Genomic DNA, 24,679 nt, shown 5'->3' with positions numbered 1-24,679 from the left:
TCGGATTCGTCTTGTTTTACAATATTTCCAACATCTGGCCGAGTTTACTTCCCGAGACTGAAACATGGTGCGGGTTCGGTGATGATTTGGGCAGCCATCGTGGTATTCCACGGGCCCCATTGTTGTTCTGCAAGGCCGCATTACCGCCAAGGATTATGTGACGGCCGGCCGCGGTGGTCGAGCGGTTCTAGGTACTTCAGTCCGGAACCGCGACTGCTACGGTCGCAGTTACGAATCCTGCCTCGGGCATGGATGTGTGTGATGTCCTTAGGTTAGTTGGGTTTAAGTAGTTTTAAGATCTATGGGACTGATGACCTCAGATGTTGAGTCCCATAGTGCTCAGAGCCATTTGAACCATTTGATTTTGTGACCATTTTGGCTGATCAACTCCATCCTATTGTACAATGTTTGTTTCTCAACCGTGGTGCTGTGTTCGAAGACGACCGGGTCCTTCTTCACGCAGATCCCATCGTCCAGGATTGGTTTTGTGAGCAGGAGGACGTATCGTCGCATCTCCCCTGGCCACCTCTGTCACCAGACCTCAATATTATTCAGCCTTTCTGGTCTACTGTGGAGGGAAGGGTGCGTGAGCACCATGCACCTCCATCACCGTTACCCCAACGTGCCACTATTTTGCAGGAAGAATGGTATAAGATTTGCTTGAAAACCACCCAGGACCTGTACTTACCGGTTTCGATACCAGTGTAAGGTGTTTTGTATGCCAACAGGTTTCCTGTATCTTTTTGGACATGGTAATGTGCTCTGTCCTATTTTGGCCATCCCCTGTTGTAGCGATAAACCAAACGAAGAATGTTTTTTGAAATGCAACATATAATTAACAATTTGTCAAAATATGTTTCAAAGCAGTTTGTAACGGCTCGTTCCACTCTTGTATATGAGCGTAACTTTTCAGGTTGTCAATTTTGATCGCAGAATCGACACTGGGGTGTCTTTTCTTTGTATGTTTGCACCAGAAGTCACTCGATGACGATCTTTGCACGTAGGCGGTAATGACAAACAGAGCACTGTGCAGAACAGTAGCCGAGCTGGTTATTTACGTGTTTCTTTTATGTTCTAAACAGCACTGTGGTCTAATGCATAAAATCATATCGAAAATTAAACACTGATGGTAAAATTGTTGACGCCGTCGACGTGAATTCTGGGCTTGTTCGAATTGCTATAAATTAGCCGGTGCGTCTTTCTCAATTCGTCAGGACTCACTGTGTGGCTGTGTATTGAAAAGGAAACTGTAAGACTGATTTACAACTATTATTGCAAACGTTAATTTGCTCTGTGTTTGGGATTTTATGTTAAGTAGTAAGTTGGGTGATCTGGTACACAGATATGAGGAGGGTAAGATGACCATACGAAGTAAAGCATTCTGATTCTTAAATAAACATTCTTCTTCTTCCTCCTCCTTTCTTCCTGGTTACTGATCATCAGACTCTTTATTAAAGTCTTAGAGTGAGGGCAAGTGACACTGTCGGTAGTGGTGCGTCCGTTGGATGAAGACATTAAAACTGGTGCTTTTCATGAAGAGTGGCCAGTGTGTTGGTATACTGAGCAGCGGCGCCATTAGTAGCATCACAAACACGACACTCCACTGTACGCATCGCGACACAGTTACAATCAAGACTGATCCACAAGAGTCCGTCCGCTCATCCATCCACTCATTTATTCACTAGTTCGTATCTGGCTCAGCACCATCAAGCAGTCATATGTCTCTGAATCTGACCAGGTGCAGCGGACTAATCTGGTGCTGGCTGCATGGCGAGGCAGCCTCGTCAACCGTAAGTTATTTAAGAGGACAAAGAGAATTTCAGCGCAGTAGAATTGCACCGCCAGCTGCCTACTTCGAGAACGTGCGCAGAGTTCCGTATGAGAACAAAGGACTGGGTCACCAGTGAATTACACAAGTTGTTTTGCAGCAACCGAGATTTGTTCCTTTTCTGCCACCTCTGTGTGGTAGATTTCTGAAAGTAATAAAGGAAAAATTCGGTACTCCCATTGCCCATTACGTTTAGAAAGTATGGTGCTACAGAAGCTTACTCGTCACTTTGAGCAATTGAGTGTAGCTAGTGCTGGTCATTTCTACTGAAGTGCCCTACATGCAAGACTGCAGTGCTCGTAGTATGTTCAAAGACATCGTCAGTGTCAAAGAAATGTGCATTCCGCGCAGCTTTTCTCTTTTCCCGAAGCAAAAAAACTAAATGCTTAAATGGGAGTCACATTTTTACTTTCTGAAAATGAATCACACTGTACTTAGATTTCCATTTACATTTGTATATCACAAGCTATAACAAGCATTGCGGTGGGTATTTATCAGGTACTACAATCGTTCCCCCTCTTTTCTGTTCCTTCCTTGAATGGAACAGTTCTCAGTTCAGGTGCAGTAAATTTTATTTGGCACAGAAAAGATTCTGTCCACAAATCAGCATGGACTGAGAACGAAACTCAGCTTACTCAATTCTCGCATGATGCCCTGCGAACCAAGGATGAAGGACGACAAGAAAATTCCATAGTCTAGATTTCTGAAAAGCATTTGACACGTGGTTCCACTGCAGACTGTTGACGAAGATACGAGCATACGTAGTAGGTTCGCAGATCTGTGAGTGGCTCGAAGACTTCTTAAGTAATAGAGCACAATATGTTGTCCTCGACGGCGAGTGTTCATCAGATACAAGTGTGTCGGCAGGAGTGCCCTCAGGGGAGGAGGTGGTAAGTTCCTATGGGACCAAACTGATGAGGTCATCGGTCCCTAGGCTTACGCACTACTTAATCTAACTTAAAGTAAATTACGCTAAGGACAACACACACCCATGCCCGAGGGAGGACTCGAACCTCGACGGGGGGAGCTGCGCGAACTGCGGCAAGGCACCCAAGATCGCGCGGCTACCCCACGCGGCTGCCCTGAGGGAAGTGTGATCGTACGGCTCTTATTCTCTGTATGCATAAACTATCTGACGGGCAGGGTGAGCTGCAATCTGCGGCTGTTTGCTGATGATGCCGTGTTGTACTGGGAAGGTGTCGTGATTGAGTGATTGTAAAAGGATACAAGGTGACTTAGACAAAATTCGTAGTGATAAACGGCAGCTTCCTCTAAATGTAGAAAAATGTAACGTAACGGATGAGTAGGAAAAATAATCCCGTAATTTCGACTAGCTAATTAGTAGTGTGGTGCTTGACTCAGTCACGTCGATTAAATATCTAGCCATGATGTTACAAACTGATGTGAAATGGAACGAACACGTAAGGACGATAGTAATGAAGGCTAATGGTCGATTTCGATTTATTGGGAAAATTTTAGGTAGTTATAGTTCATCTGTAAAGGAGACTAGTGTAATACACTACTGTGGCACATTCTTGAATACTGCTGGAGTGTTTAGGATCCCCACCAAGTCGAATTAAAGGAAAACATCGAAATAAGGTTAGAGACAGACTGCTAGATTTGTAGCCGGTAGGTTCGATCAACACACGAGTAATACTGAGATGCTTCGTGAATTCAAATGGATATGAGTGAAGGGAAGACGACATTCATTTCACGAAACACGATTGAGAGTATTTAGAGAACAGGCTTATGAAGTTGACTGGTGAACGATTCCACTGCCACCAATGTACAATGGGCGTAAGAATCACCGAGATTGGGTAACACAAATTAGGGCTCATGAGGAGGCATGTAGACAGTGGAAGGAAAGGAAATGACTAGTAGTGCTACAAGGTACCCTCCGCCAAGCACCATGGGGTGACTTGCGGAGTATATATGCAGATGTAGAATGGTGCGCAGAAAGTGTGACTGTTGGTATGCCTCCGTAGAAGCTTGAATTTGTCTGATTATCCCGTCATGATCATTTCGAAAGCTCTAAGTGGCAGAAAATAACACCTTGCTTTACTCTTTTTTAACATTTTATGTTCTCGGAATTTCGACGATAAAGGTCTAGCTGAAACCTTGCGTTTAGCGACAGGTACTGTGGTTGAATGGACATCTCCGTGATGCTGCCTAGCTTGTTAAGCGAATTCGTGACCAAAGGTGCAGCTCTCCTCTGTCAATTCTACCTGGTGAAACTCTCAGATTGACGAGCACTACTCAAGAGTGGGTGGATAGAAGGTTCCTATGGACCTCATTTTGACATTTAGTTGCCTTAACGCTAGATTTATGTGGTAATTCCACTACAGGGCTGCGGCTTTGCGAATTTTACGATTGTTAGTTCGGTTGCCAGTCGTATAATCGAACAGTAACAGCTCTTTCTTCCTAGTTGAGCGCACTGTGTCAGATTTATATATGTTGAGAGTCTACTAACAGTCACTGAACGAAGCGTCGATCGCCTGCAGCTCGGCCTGTACTTTTCTGTAGTTTTCTGCCATTCGCAAGTAACCTTATTTCTTTAAGTACTCTCGAAGTCTGTTGGAAGGGGTTAACGAGGTGAACATTAAAAAAATAAAACAAAGGTGATGGAGTGTAGTCGAATGAAATCAGGTGATTCTGTAGGAACTAGATTTTCCGTGAAACACTAGAAAAAATGGTTCAAATGGCTCTGAGCACTATGGGACTTATCATTTGAGGTCATCAGTCCCCTAGAACTTACAACTACTTAAACCTAAGGACATCACACACAACCATGCCCGAGGCAGGATTCGAACCTGCGACTGTAGCGGTCGCGCGGTTCCAGACTGTAGCGCCTAGAACCGCTCGGCCACCCCGGCCGGCTGATTAATTTTGTGATGGAGGGAGATGTGGGCGGTGAAAACTGTAGAGGGAGACCAAGGCTTCACTGTAGTACTGTGCTGAAGTGTATGTAGACTATAGTAGTTGCGTGGAGATGAAGAGGCTTGCTGAGTGTAAATTAGCATGGAGAGCTGCATCAAACCAGTCTTCAGGACCAGGAAGTCGTGAATTCAACAAAGCTTCGTTGTCTATTGTCTTCTGGATCTCATGGATGATGAGAATGTGCTGATGTTTCAGTCGTAAAGTTTTCGTGGAAATTGCATAAAATGGGGAATACGTGCTGGCTGCCGCGGTGGAGGCGGTACGGCCCAGCAGTGTGTTGTCCTACGTCGGCGCACTCCCTGCTCCGCAGCTGACGGCCGCTATCTAATCGCAGGAATCCACGGCGTGCCACGGCCCTCGTGATAACAGGGGTGGGCGGTGTTACGCCGCTGCGCGGTTCGGCAGTCTGCGCCACGGACGGCTCGCAGATAAATTTGGTTATTAAGGCAATAACTGTGCACTTACAGAAAACTACTCTTCCTGGCACTGTCTGTTAGGTACCTCGTGAAAAAATATTTCATCTGTTCAATTGCCACGCTGAAATTGACAACATTGTAAACGTAGTGGGAAACATTTTCCACTATGTTACTAACTTTTTCTTGCTCGTCTGAAATATCTTTTAGGACGCAAAGGAATTAAGGACATTAGGTGCCAGTGGGCATTGATTTATATCAGTGGAGCAAGTTGAAAATTTGTGACGGAGTGTGATTCGAACCCGCGTCTCCTACTTACTAGTCAGATGCCCTGACTACTGCGCCATCCACACAAAGTGGTCACCACGACCGTACGGCTCCCGTCAGACAAAAATTCTCACCCTATACCACACACTGCTGATGTAATGCCCTTGCTCATTAGCCTCATTAGCCGGTCCCTGTAAGTGTTCGAGCTTGGTGCGTCCCAAAGAATAGACACAATATACAGGGTGAGCACAAAGTCTTGCCCTGATTATAACAATTTATTACAGAATAACCGTTTGACGTAATTTACATTTGATGCCGTTACGTAGGTTAGTGTTACTAGATTTTTTTAAAGACCACTTACGTTAGTAAACCTCAACATGTGCTCCTTTTGTAGCCCGGAGAATGTTGAGGCGGTATTCCAGTTCCCGCCAGGTGTTTCATAACATGTGTTCTTTCACAGTACCCACAGCAGCTTGTATCCTAGCCTTCAGTTCGTCGACGTCAGTAACTGGCGTGACGAAGACTGTGTCCTTGATATAGCCCCAGACAAAAAAAAAGTCAAGGGACGAAATGTCTGGAGAGCGGGGTGGCCAGGGTGGTGGACCTTTCCTTCCAATCCACTGTTTCATTCAGGAAATCACGCACTGTCAAAGCCCGGTGAGGCGTGGGGAGGGGGGTGGGGGGGATGCGGGTGCTCCATCTTGCTGGAAAAGTATCCATGGTCGATATTCTTCTAACTGTGGGGTAATGAACTGTTGCAAAACGTCTAAGTAAATGTTAGCGGTAATGGATTTTTCCCTTCCTTGATATGCATGAGACCGCACCAAACATTCTTTTTTTCGCTGTATCTGTACAGTAGCATGTGGAGACCCTGAACCCCATATATTGACATTATGCCTATTTACCATTCCACTCACATGAAAGGTGGATTTATCGGTAAAGCATATGCGATTTAAGTAATCGTTAGCTCTATCAATCCTGTTGAGAATCTCAGTTGCAAATTCAGCACATGTCAGCAAATCATTCGGTTGCAAGGCCTGCACGATTTGCACTTTCTAAGCATACAACCTAATCCTTTCATGAAGAATCTTCACCACACTTGCTTGCGGTATGTGAAGTTCACGTGATGCTTGACGAGTCTAAATGACGGACTCCGTTGAAACGATTGCCGAACACGAGGCCTGCCACTTCGAGGACGATCTTCAACGCTGCCTGTTTCGTTAAACTTTGCATACCATCGCTTTATTGATTTAACGTCAGGAGGGCTGCGACCATAAGAAGCCCGAAATTTACGCTGAACACTGATGGGCGATTTCGTTTCGTGAAATCAAAGCACACATTGCGCTTTCTCCTGCTTCGACGACGTTTCGCCAGCAACTAACGTGACCTAACTGACGCGTCGGTTTTGTGGAGAACTAGCGCCATCTATTGGTCACAACAACTAGTAACACTAACCTATGTAACGGCATCGAATGTAAATTATGTCAAACTATTATTCTGTTATAAATTTTTATAATAAGGGCAAGACTTTGTGCTCACCCTGTATATATGATTACAGCGATGACAGCCAATGAATTCTTCAGTCCAGATGCACACCAAGCTGGAACTCTGACAGGAACCAGCGAGATGCAGCGAGTGATAATGTTAGTGAGTAGGGAACTACATCAGTAGTATGTGGTATAAATTGAGAATCTGGTCTGACGGGAGGCGTGGTAGGGTAATACATGTGGTTGTGGTGACTGCTGTGTCCGGGACGCGTAGTGTTCAGTAGTCTGCCTTCGGCGGTGCTACGGCACGGACGTCTGTTTACGTCCCTGCCGGAGAAGTTCGCGCTCGCGCAGTTGTTTACCTCTTCGGCGTACTCGTGCGTTTAGACGACTCGATATAGAATGGCACATGCATACCGAAAGTCGACTCTCAAGATTAGTTTTTCGAATGAATATGCGAGACCGAAAGCCTACGAAATAGAAAGGTTCCTATGAGACGAAGTTAAACTTGACTACAACGAACTTATCGGAATCCACCTCTCCATAGTGAGCAGTGTCGTTTACGTCAAGCTGATTAACGATGCAGTATGTGACAGAATCATCCGAGATACTAAACATGGACTCAAATTTCGTCACTCTGATGGACATGTTGGAGAAGTAACTATTGACCATGCAGGACTGGGCTTACGAAACATACGTATTTTCGAACTTCCCTTCGAGGTTCCGTCTGACTTGGTCGTTGACGCCTTACGCCCATATGGAAGAGTGCTTAGCCACGTTGAGGAAAAATGGTCCAACTTCACGACTTACCCCGTTCTCAATGGGGTGCATCAAATCAGAATAGAACTGACACAACATGTACCCTCGTACTTGTTCATCGGCGGATGCAGAGCTATAGTCATATACGATGGACAACCCAAAACATGCTCAGGCTGCGGGAAAGAGGGCCACGTCCGTTCCGAATGTATGCAGCGGAGGATAGTGCAAGTTCCAAACGGCGAACCCGTACCTATCCCGAAGAATGACCAGCTACAGAATCCTGACAGTGTACGGCAACCGACTGCGGCAGAGACCGCCTCCAGTGACGAAACGACGCACACCTCTGCCGCTCCGGCGCCGACGACGCACTTAACCGAGCGGAAAGGATCGGTAGGCGAAATGGAAATTGATCCTGCTGTTGTGCCGACAGCTGCTTTCGTCCCTGAGCACCGGGAGTCACTTCCGCACTCGGATACGGAGGCGCACACGCGCAAACAACGATCGCCGAAGCGCCACAAGAAACGACGGCTAGCGCCGTCGGATACCTGCTTACTGCAGTCCACGGCAGACGAACTTGGGTGTAACGTCGATACAGTGCATCCGGATGCGCAACGGGAGGTTCTACCTCCCACACAGCAGTACGACGCGAATCATGCTACACAGGGGTTGAATACAGACACACCGGACGGAAAGCCGACGGAAGGAGTCCCTCCACCCAACGCAGCAACGCCACAGCCTTCGGTCAGCCCGGCAGAAGAGACACGACGGGAGCTGGACCTCCAGCACAGGAACTGGGCCGACGACTCCGATACTGACCCCCACACCGACGACGCACCCGCAATGGCGAGTGCTGCGTCCACAGGATGTTAACCGCGCAGAAGATGCAGACTGACGCACAGACAGCATGTCACCGGGCAGAAGCATACAAATTAACATAAGCGTTCATGTGCGCTTTACGCACTGAGGAACAGCGGCAGGCATATCGAACAGCCTCTATTAATATTAATACGATCAGAACGCCTGTCAAATTGCAATTATTACGAGACATGTTGCATGCGTCAGACGTCGACATCGTTCTGCTGCAGGAAGTATGTGTTGAGAGCTTCCCCGACCTCTTATGAGTACGATACGTACATTACACCTACTACCGACGGCGGCAGCGGAACAGCGATACTTCTACGTAGCGGCATAGTAGCCGAGGACGTGGTGTACCTGCCGTCAGCGCGAGGACTGGCGCTCACGGTGCTGGGAGTACGGGTAGTTAACATTTACGCACCGTCGGGGTCAGACAGACGGGGCGACCGATCCCGATTTTACGCAGAGGAGATTGCAACACTATTCTTAGGTCGGTATGAACATGTCTTATTTGGAGGAGACTTCAACTGCGTGCTCGCACCAAAAGATCAACTCCCACGTTATACTTCGTGCCCGGAGCTGCGGCAACTCATACAGGACATGAATCTCATTGATACATGGGAGAAGATACATGGCGACAGACGTGGATACACCTACGTCACGAGTCACTCTGCAAGTCGTCTCGATCGCATTTACGTAACACGTCGTCTCGAACCTGCGATCCTCGATGCGGAATTGTGGCCTGTCGCCTTTTCAGATCACATAGCATATATATGCACGGTCTCCCTGAGTCGTCATCAAGTGTGGAGGAGTCGCAGTGTTTGGAAACTGAATACAGCACACCTTAGGGAACCTGAGTGCAGACGCTTAGTCGAAGACACTTGGCACGTATGTGAACGACGCCTCCCGACATATCCGACGACGTTGCAGTGGTGGCTGGAATGCGTTAAGCCTGCATTGCGCCGAGCGTTAAATGCATACGGAAGAGAGCAGATGATGTGGAGGCGATACACGACGGAATTTTATTTCACGATGCTCCGCGAACTTTCTGTACAAGCACCTTCACAGGAGCGTCGTGCCGGTATAAAACGAGCACAGGCCCAAATCATTTCCATAACGCGCCGCCGACTGGAGGGTGTCGCAATCCGTGCAAGGGCCTTTGAACGAGTCCGTGGAGAATCCCCGTCGATGTATCACGTTATCAGAGAAAAACAACGTAGCCGCAGAACCTTAATACAGACGGTCGTACTGCCAGATGGTCGCCGCATGACAACGCAAAAAGACATCGCCAACGCTTTCGTGGAACACTACGGTCATCTCTATGAAGAAGCGGAACACGATCAGGCAGCCTTTCATGAGGTCCGACGAACGCTCTCCGCGTGTCTCGACGAGTCGGCCAACCTGGAGTTAACAGGTGAAATCACAGTTGACGACGTAATGGAAACGATTGATAAGGGAGCGTCGCACAAATCGCCGGGGCCCGACGGGTTTCCGTTAGAGTTCTATCGTACATTTAAAGATCTCATGATTCCACGATGGACTGCCATGTACTGCGAATTGATGTCTCCCAACGTGACTCTTCCACCCTCCTTCGTGGAAGGAATGATCATCCCCATCCACAAACCATCTGGCGGCACAGGGATACAGGCCTACCGGCCATTGACCCTTCTTAATTGCGACTACAAGATCTACGCCAGGATACTTGCAGCACGCTTTAAACGCGTGATACGCCAAGTGATTTCACTCGACCAAATCCAGCTAGGAGGAGCTAGCAATATACAAACGGCACTCAGCGACTACCGCGATGTTATCGCACTGGCTTCAACATGTCGTCTCCGGGGTGTATTGGTATCGATAGACTTCGATCGCGCATTTGACAGGCTGAGTCATGCTTATCTCACGGACGTGATGACGAAAATGAAGTTTCCGGAAAGTTTTGTCACCGTCGTCATGCGACTACTCCACGGAGCCGCATTCAAAGTGCTCATCAATGGACGCTTGGTCGGGGCCCATCACCATCGCACGATCGGTCAGACAAGGGTGCCCGCTGTCAACGATATTGTATGCCATCGCTGTCGAGCCGCTGCTTTGCGGGCTCCGGAATCGACTCCAAGGAATGACGATAAGGCACAACAAGTTTATATGCCGAACATACGCAGATGACCTAGTGTTTTTAGCACGGTCAGGCGACGAGGCAAGAGCGGCCTTGCATTGGATTAATTTGTATTGTATGGCTACGGGAAGTCGCCTGAACATGTCAAAGTCGGGAGCGATGAACATCGGGAGAGGACTCCCGACAGGAAGTGTAGCACCATTACAGCCGATCAACAAGATGAAATGCCTAGGAATTATCTTCACTACAGACGTTCGACGCACGGTGGCACTGAGTTACAGACATCTTCTGCAAACAATTCGTGCGAGTGTCCGAAGTCACAGGTTAAGGGCACTGGATATGATACAACGGGTCACCTTTGCCAACACTTATCTAGCTTCTCGCATCCCCCACCTGGCACAAGTTCTTCCTATGCCGGTGGTGTTGGCCCGCCGAATCCTGGCGGCACTAGGATATTTTGTGAGCACAGGTCTGCTTTTTAAGGTAGGATACGAAACCCTCACCCTTCCTTGTAGTCGTGGAGGTCTTGGACTAGTCCACGTACGCGACCGAGCAGTGGCTATTTATGTAACCACAATGACAAAGATGTGGACACGACGCCAGACAAGTCTGACGGGCAGCTTGATAGACGAACTCGCTTCACCTTCTCGTTCGGCTCCGATAGCGGTGGCTCACATCTCACCATCGCTTGCCCATATTCGAACCTTCTTTGTGGAACACAGTTATGTACATATGGAACTACCGACTACCAGGACGGCAACGGCACGTGATATATATCACATCTTGACTCGACGACGGCCGAATAATGCCGTAGAGCGCCGCCAACCAACAGTTACGTGGTCAGTGGTATGGCGTACAGTGCACCACCCAAACCTCGATACGGGAACGCGCGCACTGTGGTATCAGGTGGTAAATGGGAAATACGTGACTCGTTCCAGGGTGCATACAATTCATATGGCGGACGAGCCACTGTGTCCGCAATGAAATGTTATAGACACTGAGGAGCATCGCCTGATATGCGGTCCTTCGGCGGACGTATGGTGTTTGGTCAAAAAAATGATCGCCTTCCTCCTTCGGGTGGGGCCGCAAACAATAGAACCACGCACACTACTTCTCCCAGATAGGACATATTATCCCCGAACGAAGACAAACGCAGTGACTTGGATTCGAGGTTTGACTGTGCGTTATCTTTTCCGAGACGGCAGTAAGAATGTGCTTGACTTTTGGGCCTTACTACAGGAACATCACTCACAGCTTATGAGACATCCGAGATATCGAACATATTACGCAAATTTTTTAGGGAGTGCCTTGCTTGATCCCCCACCCAGTTGGGGCGTACCGGGTAAGAGAATGTAATTATTGTCTATAAGTATCAGAACAAGAATGGACCAGGACAGTGGAGAGGATCCACAAACACACGTGAAGACGTACCCGACACCAACGAGAGGTATGACGGGATTAGCGAGGTACGCGCCTAAAAGAGGAACGTAGAACGTTATTGTTTTGTACTGACAGAAGCAGGATATTTTATTTTTTTCACTATTATGTAAAAAAAAGTGTTTAGCGCAACTACCTAGTAAACAGGAGACCCGGGTTCGAATCTCGGTCAGTCGCAAATTTTGAACTTTCCCACTGGCAGCTATTACCACTAATTCCCTTGTGTTTTGATACATGGTGGCTGCAGGATTAAAATGGTGTCCGTTCTTTTGGACATGTCCGAAAGAACAGACACCACATATATATGAAATATCTTTACCGGCAGCAAACACTTGAACCGTTAACGACGAATGTTCCTGGATACATTTGCTAACGGTCTATAACCATTCCATGTTGCGCCTTTTTCCAGATTGAAACTTAATTGAAACGTAGCGTTCATCCAAAAGTTCCGAGACTGATTTTATTCTTGGAGCACTATAAGCGACGTCAGCGCAGTAATTATGGTGGAAGCTTGAACTAACAACTGTAAATTACAGACGTGCATTCGAGCAGTCAGTTGTGAGCAGGCAGTGTTAAGTAGTGGGCGAGCGCCCGTAGTGTGACAACGTTGTTCTGTAACAAATCGCAATGGAACATCTCTAAATGCAGTGTTGAAGTCGTTCTCCAATATGTTTTTAAGCAGAGTAAAGTGTGTGCAGATTTTGTGCCACACACCTTTACTCCCAAACAAAATGAACGTCGCATGGACGCCCGACGTGACTTGCAAAACGGAGACTGTTCTTTTCTGGAAAAAAATTATCACGAGTGATGAGACTTGGTGTTATCAATATGAACCTACCGCAAAACGACCGTGTGCAGAAATTCACGTGAAAGGTCGACGCTTTGACGACATAACCGACATTCAAGCCAGTGTGACGCACGAGTTGAACAACATCCCGAAGACGAACTTTTCGGACAGTTCCTCGTGGTTCTATGAACGTTCTGTGCGTTTTACTCAAGTGAAGGGAGGGTAGGTAAAACACCTGAAGCATTAATACCGCCATCTTACCCTTTCTCAATTTATTTAACCAGTCTCGAAACTTTTTGGATTGGCGAGTTCGGTTACGAAGACATTTTTGTTTATATATGCTATCGATAGTCTGCAGCGCAGTGCATGCACTCTCCTACGCCACCTCACCCATTGGTCCTAAATATGGTTTCAGATGTGATTTTCAAGTTTTACGTCCGAATAATCGGAAGATATATCTACCTACACGACAACATTGTCTACACTGATAGAAGCGATGAAAACACAAAAGATTAGAGATTTACTACGTAACTTACGAATGACAAGGGAAGTAAAATGATTCTTAAAGTACAGGGATGTGTGTCTGTACTACCATCCATCAAAATCATTTATACCGTATGTTAAAACTCTGCAGCTGTGTGCAATCGATATTGGAAATTTAAGCAGTCTAAAGACTACAGAAGCAAAAAGTCGCTCAAAAATCAGTGCCATGTAGCGGAGAACTCCGGCAACAGCGTCACGAGAGTCATAAGTGGAACGTTGTTTAGCAAAAGCTGACCACTTCCGTGAGGCAGTATAAAGTAAGTTAATAAATGTACTAATGGTGAAGGGTGACATGCTCACATTAAAGTAAACAACGATCAAGTGTTTAAGAACTTATGAAATCGGAAACACTTTTTGATCGCTTAATTTTTCTTCATTTTTTGATCGGTTTAGACCAGAGGTCAGCAAAGACCGGGCCGGGTAACTGACAGAAAAGACGAGCGCGGGCCGCATCATTATTTCGTACAATACAGAGATACAATATCTAGATAAATAATTTAAAATTGGAACATTGTGAATTGAAGGAACATAGGCAAGTGGTCTCCGCAGGTGTGAAGATATAGTGTTCTGAACATAATAATTAATTTGTATCAAAACTTCTCGTCTTCCCCGCTTTGTGTCATACATATTCAAGACCGTCGGCGGGCCGGATACGGCGACGGCTGGTTTAGAGCCTAAACCCTTAGACCAGTTACATCATCGTGCATAACTTGCCTACAAATTTTTTAATATATTCTGTACTACATAGTTTAGGAAGACAGACGCATCTCACGATCTAACGGATCAAACCCGATCATAAAACAAAGAGAAAGTTAGCGATCAGTGATAGAGTTAGATTCAACAAATCAACTAGCGGAAATGACAGATTTCACAAAACAGAAGTTGCTTTGCTGTCGTGCTTCCTTCCCTTTTTTATCTTATGCAGTTTCAATGAAATGATTAAAACACAGCCGAACGGCGCAGTCCGTGGCGAAAATCTGGATAATGTGATCCCACTGGCTTTTGATACTGGATTATTGTACTGAAAGTACGTAATGTGTCGATAAGCGTCCGCAAGGAGAGGCAAGAGGGCGCACTTGTCCTCTTCTGGTATCTCGCTACAAGTCTTTCTTCATTAAGGTATAGCCGTGCTGTCTGAGGCGCCTTGCCACGGTTCGCGCGGCTACCCCCGTCGGAGGTTCGAGTTCTTCCTTGGACATGGATATGTGTGTTGTCGTTAGCGTAAGTTAGATTAAGTAGTGTGTAAGCCTAGGGACCGATGACCTTAGCAGTTTGCTCCCATAGAACTTACCACACAAACTTCCAATTTCCATTAAGGAATTCTTTCGAATTTCTAACGATCATTGTTAGCGTATCCGCTAAGCTGCAGATTCAGTATTCCCAACCGTGACGAAAAATTTTGCAGCATTAGCAACTGACCATACACCTTGGGTTTTCTTACTTGTCAGTCTGTTCACGGGAATTTATGCCGACTCCTTGATGCGGCTGCGGTATCGGCGCTGATGAGCAGTCAAGATGGAATCTTTACAGAACGGTGCCGAAATAATGTATTCAGTCCTGTTCAGTGGATTTCTCCTTCAGCCCTTACCGAGCTGCTAAAAGGAGCCGGTCTAACACACTGGCCGCCAATTCCCAGCGCTTAAACATGGAATCAGTACACGTGCCGGTTATCCATCCCCAGTTCCGATAAGGACACCCGCTCCCCTTCATAATGCAAAGGAAGTCTGTGCCTTGCTGACTTCGCATTCAGTTTTATGCTCGGAAGAACACAGCCATGCTATATTGCTGGTGTGTACATCAGTACTTAATACCTAAAAAATGAGTCGAAAAAAGAAAATACCATTTTTTGCGCTAGAAAAGGAGAGAAAAAAGCGTGAAATTTCAACGTCAAAAAAATTTGTTCTTTAGGATTGGGACCTTCTCACAGTTTAAGAGGGCAGGACAACGCCACACGCAGTCACAAAGCTACGAATTCAGCAGTCCAGTTCTCAGATCGCACTATAATGTGACAAACTGGAAATACTAGCAGTACTTGGTGCAGTAGTAGGACACTAAAAGTTGATTCTACTGGCAAATTTGAGGATTGTTTTAGGAGGTTCCCACATTCATCAACTCGCATAGTAGCCCTGGGCTATACTTTAGCCAATCAATCCAAAAAAAAACGTTGCTTTCGCAACGTATTTCGTTCAAGTTCAGTTAATCCAGTCGACACTAAAAAACAGAAACCTTGCAAGTAATGAAATAAGCTCACTGGCGTGAACAAATGTGAAATTTCGTGAGCAAACGAAGTGTCGTGGTCGTTATAGGTGGCACCAAAGTCGAATACGCTTCTTTTTTTTAAGTTTATTTCCTGTTGCATCACTCCATGGACTACTAATGCGGTATGTTTGTTGATATCCAGTAGGATTTTCTGAGTCATTCTGACTTTTTCCCTATTTCAACTTTTTTATTGTCAGTTTAAAGGTAACATTATGGGAGTCGGGGTAAATTAATTTTGTGAATAGTTTCTAGCATTATTTCTTATCTCGCTGGATATCGCGGACTGAATCATGTGGGGATGTAATTTCAGATTGTTGAATCAAAACTTTGACGTTTATATTTATAGTAATAACGTAAAAAGATGTGCTTTGATACTTGTATATTATTGAAATATGATTACCATTTAGGACCAAAGTAACCTACATTAACACTGCTAAGCAGAGGACAGTGGGTCTTTGGATATACAATACGTTTCGTGCACATTTTGTAAAATTTAGTTCTTACAACACAATACTGTTTCAGATTTACCGAATCAGTTTTATCAAAACTGGTAAATTTGGAATCTTCTTGCCTACTCTTGGAAAAATTTCTGCGGACGCCCTTAATCCTGTCCAAATTTACCCTTGTTAAGTGTTGACTGTTCCGTTCCACTGTGTGTTGATCACTTCACTGAAATTCCACATCAGCACTTCGGTGGCGAGTAAGGGTAGAACGTGCGACAACAAAGCAACTTCTTTCTACTTTGAGAAATATGATTCTGGAATTATTGCATATGTTAACAAATTGTTTCAAGAAAACGTTTAACATTTTGTCAAATAATATCCGACCTATAATTTCTGAAATCTGCAGACCATGATCGTGTCCTTTTTTGGAGTTGGAGGGGGTGGAGGGACGTGTTACTGTATAGTATTTACATTCGTTAACCTTCTGTCATCGCTTGTGCACAGAATCATAGTTTTACAGATAGATGGCACTGATGGGTGGCATAAGAGACACATCTACGTATTTTAAAATCGTTTTCATACGGTTTCAACTATTCGAGTTGCGGTGCCTCCTTTGCTAGTGGTTGGTTGGTTGGTTAATTGTTTTGGGGAAGGAGACCAGACAGCGAGGTCATCGGTCTCATCGGATTAGGGAAGGACGGGGAAGGAAGTCTGCCGTGTCCTTTGAAAGGAACCATCCCGGCATTTGCCTGGAGCGATTTAGGGAAATCACGGAAAACCTAAATCAGGATGGCCGGACGCGGGATTGAACCGTCGTCCTCCCGAATGCGAGTCCAGTGTCTAACCACTGCGCCACCTCCCTCGGTTTCTGCTAGTGCCAATGGTTTTTCCTACACAGATTGTGACGTAAGGTTTCGTAGTTAAGGGACACACAAACGTTGACAGAAAGACGGTATTTTTAACTTGAATAAATACCAGTGCGCCGGCCGGCGTGGCCGAGAAGTTATAGGCGCTACAGTCGGGAACCGCTCGACAGCTACGGTCGCAGGTTCGAATCTTGCCTCGGGCATGGGTGTGTGTGATGTCCTTAGGTTAGTTAGGTCATCAGTCCCCTAGAACTTAGAACTACTTAAACCTAACTAACCTAAGGACATCACACACAGCCATGCCCGAGGCAGGATTCGAACCTGCGACCGTAGCGGTCGTTCGGTTCCAGACTGCAGCGCCTAGAACCGCTCGGCCACTCTGGCCGGCCTACCTACAGTAACACAAAACTTTGATATCTTTGTGGTACTCATACAAAGTGATTAAATACGCCGTATGCTAATTTTTGTATTTCAGGTTTGATCGGATTAGCACCTTGAAGTCGTCATCCACGAAATCTACTATCGGTATATTACAAGAACTTTCCTATTTTAATTGGAAATATTTGTTATAAAAGACAACGCTTTCCTTCAAAAATGACACAATTTTATGTTTGAAATCAAAGATACTCCATTCTGTAGGAGTTGGTGAGCTATCGACGCGCACATGCAGTCGATCTATCTTGTGACGGCAACTGGATAGATATCCCAGGTGCGAACTCAGAATGACTTTATAAGGAACAGAAAAAATGATGTTTCGTTTCGGATGTTAGACGATTCATTAGCTATCTGTCATCTGTGGTAAGATTTAGAAATTATTTCTTTTGTTCCACTGTTACTAAAGAAATAAAGGGACGCAATTCACTTGCTAGCATGTAGAAACAGAAGAATGCACGTAATTTTTATCCTACCTCTAAAGATTTATTGTTTTTGTGGAAGACGTTCGATGAATTTTTCCTGAACCTGTGCTACCTATTTTTCTTGATGGGACATATCGGTTGCATGCAGTATCTGTGTTTTTAACTCATGTTTTTATCTGCAGCATTCGTTGCTGTGGGAAATCGTAGACTGATTCGTCAGTGGAGAAGTATATTATCGGTGCCAAATTACGTATTTTTTAAAAAATTTCTGTTAAAATGAAACTAACTGGAGTTCTGCCAATCCGTTCTAAACTCGTAATTGCTAACGACACTTAATAATTCTTCTTCACTAACCACATCAGACACAATATCTAAATTAATGTTGTTTTTTGTTTCAGGTAAGGAGAACACCTAACGTCTTGTAGCTGCTTGTGGAGCAAAAGTAAGTGTATCGAAATTTTCGATGGGTAGAGAGTCGTTCCTGTTTCTTAGCAAACGTAGATTCGTTAGTGTTAATCTTAAATGTTGGTTATTATATGAAATGCTGATCCTTTCTGTCCCAAGGAATGGGGGCCTCATAGGACTCAATATTAACTTCCTCTTTAAGTGTCGAATGCTTTGCTAGTAAGTGCCCGGCTGTTGTTCTTTTTCATTGACGAAGAACGATGAAATGTTGAAATTCAGCAGTTTTGTAACAACGTGGTAAGCGAACATCACGCATCACATTAGAAAACGCTCTGAAATCATTGCGTTGAACATTTTTTTGGAATACATGAAATCCATTCGCAACTGCGAATATGGACTACCATTAGCTGTATAATGGAATGACGACAGTGAAAATTTGTGCCGGACCGGGACTCGAACCCTGATTTCCCGCTTTTCGCGAGGGGTCGCTTTACCATTTGGCTATCCGAGCACGACTCACAGCCTGACCCACACCTCCACAACTCGTCGACCAAGTCTCCGTAACCTGTACACGTTCATCCATTATGTATATTCCCGTACAGGGGAGACATTCTACTTAAAATTCGCTTGCCAGCTGTCGGCGGCCAAATACGATGCGTAGTTCCTTCGGACTTGCATGCATGTGTGTCCGAATGAACTTTGCATCGTAATTGGGAATAACACAGGCCCTGCAATAACGTATTTTTTTGGAAATCAATTGTAAAAACAATTCGTTAATCTTTCAAGAATAGTTTTGAAATTCGAAGTATTGGGCAATTTACCACACTGTATGTCAGTGTCAGGTCATGCTAAATAAAGCAATAGGACATATAAAGCAAGATAATTTATATTCATGCTAACCATTTGCAAAGCATTCCTTTGCCACTTCATTCGATAATCTGCGTTCGCCATCATAGTTGTGGTATTGCGGGAGTCTCTGATCCCAAGTAGCCTACCTGCGTTTATCGGTTTCATACCAGTGCTGACACGAGCAGTGTGACGAGGTTGTCTACAGCACCTCCACAAGCAACGCCTGCTAATGAACACACGACATGAGTGAATGTCAATGCGTGTGCGTGTGCGCGAGTGTGTGTGTGTGTGTGTGTGTGTGTGTGTGTGTGTGTGTGTGTGTGTGCACGTGTTTGTGCGCAGAAAAAGGTAATCAATACGCAAACGTTAAACATTGCGGTTGATACAACGCTGACTACCATAATACTTAGTAATCTTTCCACAGCTCGTTCGGAAATATTTAAACGTGCTGAACGACGCCGCACAGTGGGTTTGGCATTCTGATCCGGCCCAGCGCATAGTAAACTCGGCTTACAGGCTAGTGCCACTCTGCGTATTCCTATGTAAAACTTTATCAACACTTCCGGAAGCATTTATTAGAAATTGTGAAACACCGTTTATTTAAGAATTTCTATTACTGTAATGTATGAAAGACGGTGGGTAGGACTTACTATTTCACATATGTATTTTTTTCTTTATGAATTAAAAAATACGCTTATAAATGTTCAGAATTTAACAGTATGTACAAATCAATTTGCGATGTGAATGTGAAATGACTTGTTCCACACGATTATGATCTGCCGTGCAGAATGATCTGTGGAACATGTAACTGACCAAATAACTAACGTCAAACTGCTGCTCGCGAGACGCATTGCGGCCCGAATCAAGAATTCATGCGGCCCACGGTCCTCAGCCGTATTTTATAATAATATCCTTGCAACAACCAATAGCCGAATCCAAAAACGTCAGCTAACATTGAGAGGTTCTTAAGAACGTATTTTCCTCGCTCATTAACAAACAAAAATACAAAGAAAGTAATATTTTAAGATGTGCTTAATTTTTAGTTGACATTAGTGAATTTGGACGTGAGCCAAGTAAAGTTCGCCGCTTACGTCAGGGGCAGAATGGTACGCAGCGCGGCCACCGCGGGGGTTCATAGGAGTGAGAGGGGGAATATTTTAACTCTGTCTTCCAGTGCTCAAAACTCAGTAGCGTGCGCGTCTAGCACCGATAAGCTACTATCGTGTAAGTAACATCGAATAATGAATGCGCTTTATAGAAACGTTCAACTTCAAATGTGGTACTTGTTTGTAGTAAGCAATATGAAATCATATTAAGGTTCACAAATGGCTCTGAGCACTATGGGACTTAACATCGGACGTCGTCAGTCCCCTAGAAGTTAGAACTACTTAATCCTAACTAACCTAAAGACATCACACACATCCATGCCCGAGGCAGGATTAGAAACTGCGACCGTAGCAGGCGCGCGGTTCCAGACTGTAGCGCCTAGAACCGCTCGGCCACCTCGGCCGGCTCATATTAAGGCTATTGTGATACAATGCAATGGCTGAAAGAGATACAACATTCAAAACATTTACTAACATTCGTGATCGTGTTTCGTATTGCAATTACTGTTATTAATTCATGTTGTTGTTGTTGTGGTCTTCAGTCCTGAGACTGGTTTGATGCAGCTCTCCATGCTACTCTATCCTGTGCAAGCTTCTTCATCTCCCAGTACCTACTGCAACCTACATCCTTCTGAATCTGCTTGGTGTATTCATCTCTTGGTCTCCCTCTACGATTTTTACCCTCTACGCTGCCCTCCAATACTAAATTGGTGATCCCTTGATGCCTCAGAACATGTCCTACCAACCGATCCCTTCTTCTAGTCAAGTCGTGCCACAAACTCCTCTTCTCCCCAATTCTTTTTAGTACCTCCTTGTTAGTTATGTGATCTACCCATCTACTCTTCAGCATTCTTCTGTAGCAACACATTTCGAAAGCTTCTATTCTCTTCTTGTCTAAGCTATTTATCATCCATGTTTCACTTCCATACATGGCTACACTCCATACAAATACTTTCAGAAACGACTTCCTGACACTTAAATCTATACTCGATGTTAACAAATTTCTCTTCTTCAGAAACGCTTTCCTTGCCATTGCCAGTCTACATGTTATATCCTCTCTACTTCGACCATCATCAGTTATTTTGCTCCCCAAATATCAAAACTCCTTTACTACTTTAAGTGTCTCATTTCCTAATCTAATACCCTCAGCATCACCCGACTTAATTCGATTACATTCCATTATCCTCGTTTTGCTTTTGTTGATGTTCATCTTATATCCTCCTTTCAAGACACTATCCATTCCGTTCAACTACTCTTCCAAGTTCTTTGCTGTCTCTGACAGAATTACAATGTCATCGGCGAACCTTAAAGTTTTTATTTCTTCCCCATGGATTTTAATACCTACTCCGAATTTTTCTTTTGTTTGCTTCACTGCTTGCTCAATATACAGGTTGAATAACATCGGGGAGAGGCTACAACCCTGTCTCACTCCCTTCCCAACCACTGCTTCCCTTTCATGCCCCTCGACTCTTATAACTGCCATTTGGTTTCTATACAAATTGTAAATAGACTTTCGTTCCCTGAATTTTACCCCTGCCACCTTCAGAATTTGAAAGAGAGTATTCCAGTCAACATTCTCAAAAGCTTTCTCTAAGTTTACAAATGCTAGAAACGTAGGTTTGCCTTTCCTTAATCTAGCTTCTAAGACAAGCCGTAGGGTCAGTATTGCCTCACGTGTTCCAATATTTCTACGGAATCCAAACTGATCTTCCCCTAGGTAGGCTTCTACTAGTTTTTCCAATCGTCTGTAAAGAATTCGCGTTAGTATTTTGCAGCCGTGACGTATTAAACTGATAGTTCGGCAATTTTCACATCTGTCAACACCTGCTTTCTTGGGGATTGGAATTATTATATTCTTCTTGAAGTCTGTGGGTATTTCGCCTGTGTCATACATCTTGCTCACCAGATCGTAGAGTTTTGTCAGGACTGGCTCTCCCAAGGCCGTCAGTAGTTCTAATGGAATGTTGTCTACTCCTGGGGCCTTGTTTCGACTCAGGTCTTTCAGAGCTCTGTGAAACTCTTCACGCAGTATCATATGAGTTACTAATTTGTGGAAGTGGCCATGGCGTATTTTTTTGCCCTGAACAGCACTGCCGAGAAGAGGTCAGGCTAGTTCTGCTATACGACGCCATTGTTGTCAGTGAGACTAACAGTGTAAGCTTCTTCCGTTATTTTTTAGTAAAGAATTTTTTTTTTTGAGTCGCCTGATGCATGGTAAGTCATATATATTACTCTTGTTACCTCAGTTGTATGAAGAGTAATAATTTTGTACAGTATCAATGTTTGAACAACGTCTTGTGGCCTACAAATGTACCGTATCTCCTTGTTATTTATTTCAGTTTGATAGTTTCTTCTGTGGATCACTGATGTCGACGTGCCGTACGATCGGGAAAATGCGGACAAGGTGTTCACACCATTAAGAGTTAGTTACTTCCAAAAAATACGCACAATACACGAAGTAAAATTGGCTTCGAAACCCTTTTATATACAAAGCTATAATGGACCATTCTGTCACTTTGCGACAATTTTGAATAAATTGAGTTATATTATTTAAAACCGCTTGTGTTCTATTATTGGCCCTATACATTAGTCCGACTGAAAACAGTCTGATTAAGCCGCTTTCAGATACTATGGTGTGAAGATGTCTAGAGAATGTGCTCGGAAATCAGAAAAAGACTCATGGAATCTTGTTGCGATAGCACTGGTCACAGTACCCGCTTCGGTAGGGAAAATTGGTCACGATGTAAGCCTTCAGAAAAATCCATGTAGCTCCAATACGTTATTTTGTTTTTCACTTAAAAATAGCAGTTGTGGTAGCTTACCACATGTAGATTCAAAATTTGTAAGTGGTAAGATTCTATCAATGACCATGGTTTAGCGAAATTTCAATTTCTGTTTTATCGGCTGCTTTATACCCCCCCCCTCCCTTCCCCCCTTTCCTATACGGCCCAAGGTGTCGCCGTACAATGTCAGTATTGGTTCTTAGGCAGAAAAGTTTGACGACCAGTGCCGTGCATACAAGTACACGTGAAGTTACAGTGCGGTGAGTGACAGGGGATGCATTGTGTACAACAATCACCCTTCGTAGTCATTTCACGGAAAGAGCGATTTCCGGTAAGCTTCATCATAAGCCTGAATCTCTTTAACTTTGGTGTTGTGTACATGATGCATGATTCAGAGTTCTGAAGGAAATTAATTAGTTTTGTGACTCGTCTTTGATCGCCCTTTCTTGGAATTTGAAGAGTAAAACTTTCTGCGATGCTCTGTGCCTTTGTAGTCTCCCATTCGACAGTGTCGAACATTACTATCAAGCTCTCATACTGACTGAACAAATCGCTGACGAATCCCACATCTCTTCTCTGAATTCCTCTATCTTTTCTTTTAATCACTCTCCGGGAAAGACCTCAGACTGATGAATAATATAAAAAAATGGCTCTGAGCACTTTGGGACTTAACATCTGAGGCCATCAATCCCCTAGAACTTAGAACTACTTAAACCTAACTAACCTAAGGATATCATACACATCCATGCCCGATGCAGGATTCGAACCTGCGACCGTAGAAGTCGCGCGTTTCCGGACTGAAGCGCCTAGCACCGCTCGGCCACCGCGGCTGGCGATGAATAATATACTACAACAATTATTTACGATGTAAATTATTCGAATTATTGTTTCAGTTCGTGTCTATGTAAAATACAGAATAATCTGTGTTTCGTCGAAAATCGGTATGCTTGCCATGCTGCGGCATGAGACAGCAGTGGGATTTGAGCGCCTCGCGAGGTGCTGTTCGTCCTTTCTGCTGCGGAGCGTCGTATTTGCCGCTGGAGCAGACTGTTAAAGAGATTTGGCCGGCGCTGTCGGTTCATCAATATGCAGGAGCCCCGGACGGGGAGCAGTGCTTAAATCCCCTCCAGGACGGTGGTTATCGCCGCGCGTTTACAGCCGGATCGCCCTACATTCCCAGCCATCGGCCCGGGGTGCGGCTGCTATCCATCCGTTACTGCGCTTCCTACCGGACGGAACTGCAACTGGCCCACACTCTTACCCCGAATAAAGGGCCTTAAATTTCGCTACAAATTATCCTTCAAAGTACACTTGCCGCGTTTTTCATTCAGTTGCCCTGCTCATACCTCTCTGTTGACAATAGATACGGTAGTTTGCAAAGCTGTCATAGCGGAATTTAAAGCTCTGTTCCCGTGCTTGCAGAAAATAATAATGAATTAAGGAGGGCCCACTTTCTTCCGAGAACACAATTTCTTTTTATTTTTAATGTCCAAACGTGTTTCACTATAACTGTGGCATCTTCAGTGAAGTTTTTTTCTTGTATTGCTTCTGAAATGTATTCATACAAATTCTAAATAGGTTGATATTGCATCTCGTTGTCGTTTAGATTAAATACGTATGTACCTCTTTGAACATTCTCTATGCCCTGTGGCTGCCAACAAAAACCAGCCTTAACTCTGTATGAC

At 44.8% G+C, this 24,679-nt stretch overlaps 1 protein-coding gene across 3 annotated transcripts in view; it reads left to right on the top strand.

The window, feature by feature from the left end:
- Positions 1-24,679, top strand: part of LOC126262258 (ERC protein 2-like) — a 637,007-nt gene that overhangs the window by 156,318 nt on the left and 456,010 nt on the right. Inside the window, exon 2 of one of the 3 annotated variants that reach the window (XM_049958747.1) lies at positions 18,250-19,787. The exons of the other annotated variants lie outside the window; for them this stretch is intronic. Within the exon in view, the coding sequence (XP_049814704.1) occupies positions 18,250-18,276 (27 nt within the window). The 3' untranslated portion in view covers positions 18,277-19,787. Of the gene's footprint in view, positions 1-18,249; positions 19,788-24,679 lie in introns of those variants that run through there. 3 annotated transcript variants of the gene reach the window in all.

Source organism: Schistocerca nitens, chromosome 6 (genome assembly GCF_023898315.1).
Source record: "Schistocerca nitens isolate TAMUIC-IGC-003100 chromosome 6, iqSchNite1.1, whole genome shotgun sequence".
In the NCBI taxonomy this organism is placed as follows: Eukaryota; Metazoa; Arthropoda; class Insecta; order Orthoptera; family Acrididae; genus Schistocerca; species Schistocerca nitens.
This window is presented reverse-complemented; position numbering and strand designations above follow the sequence as displayed.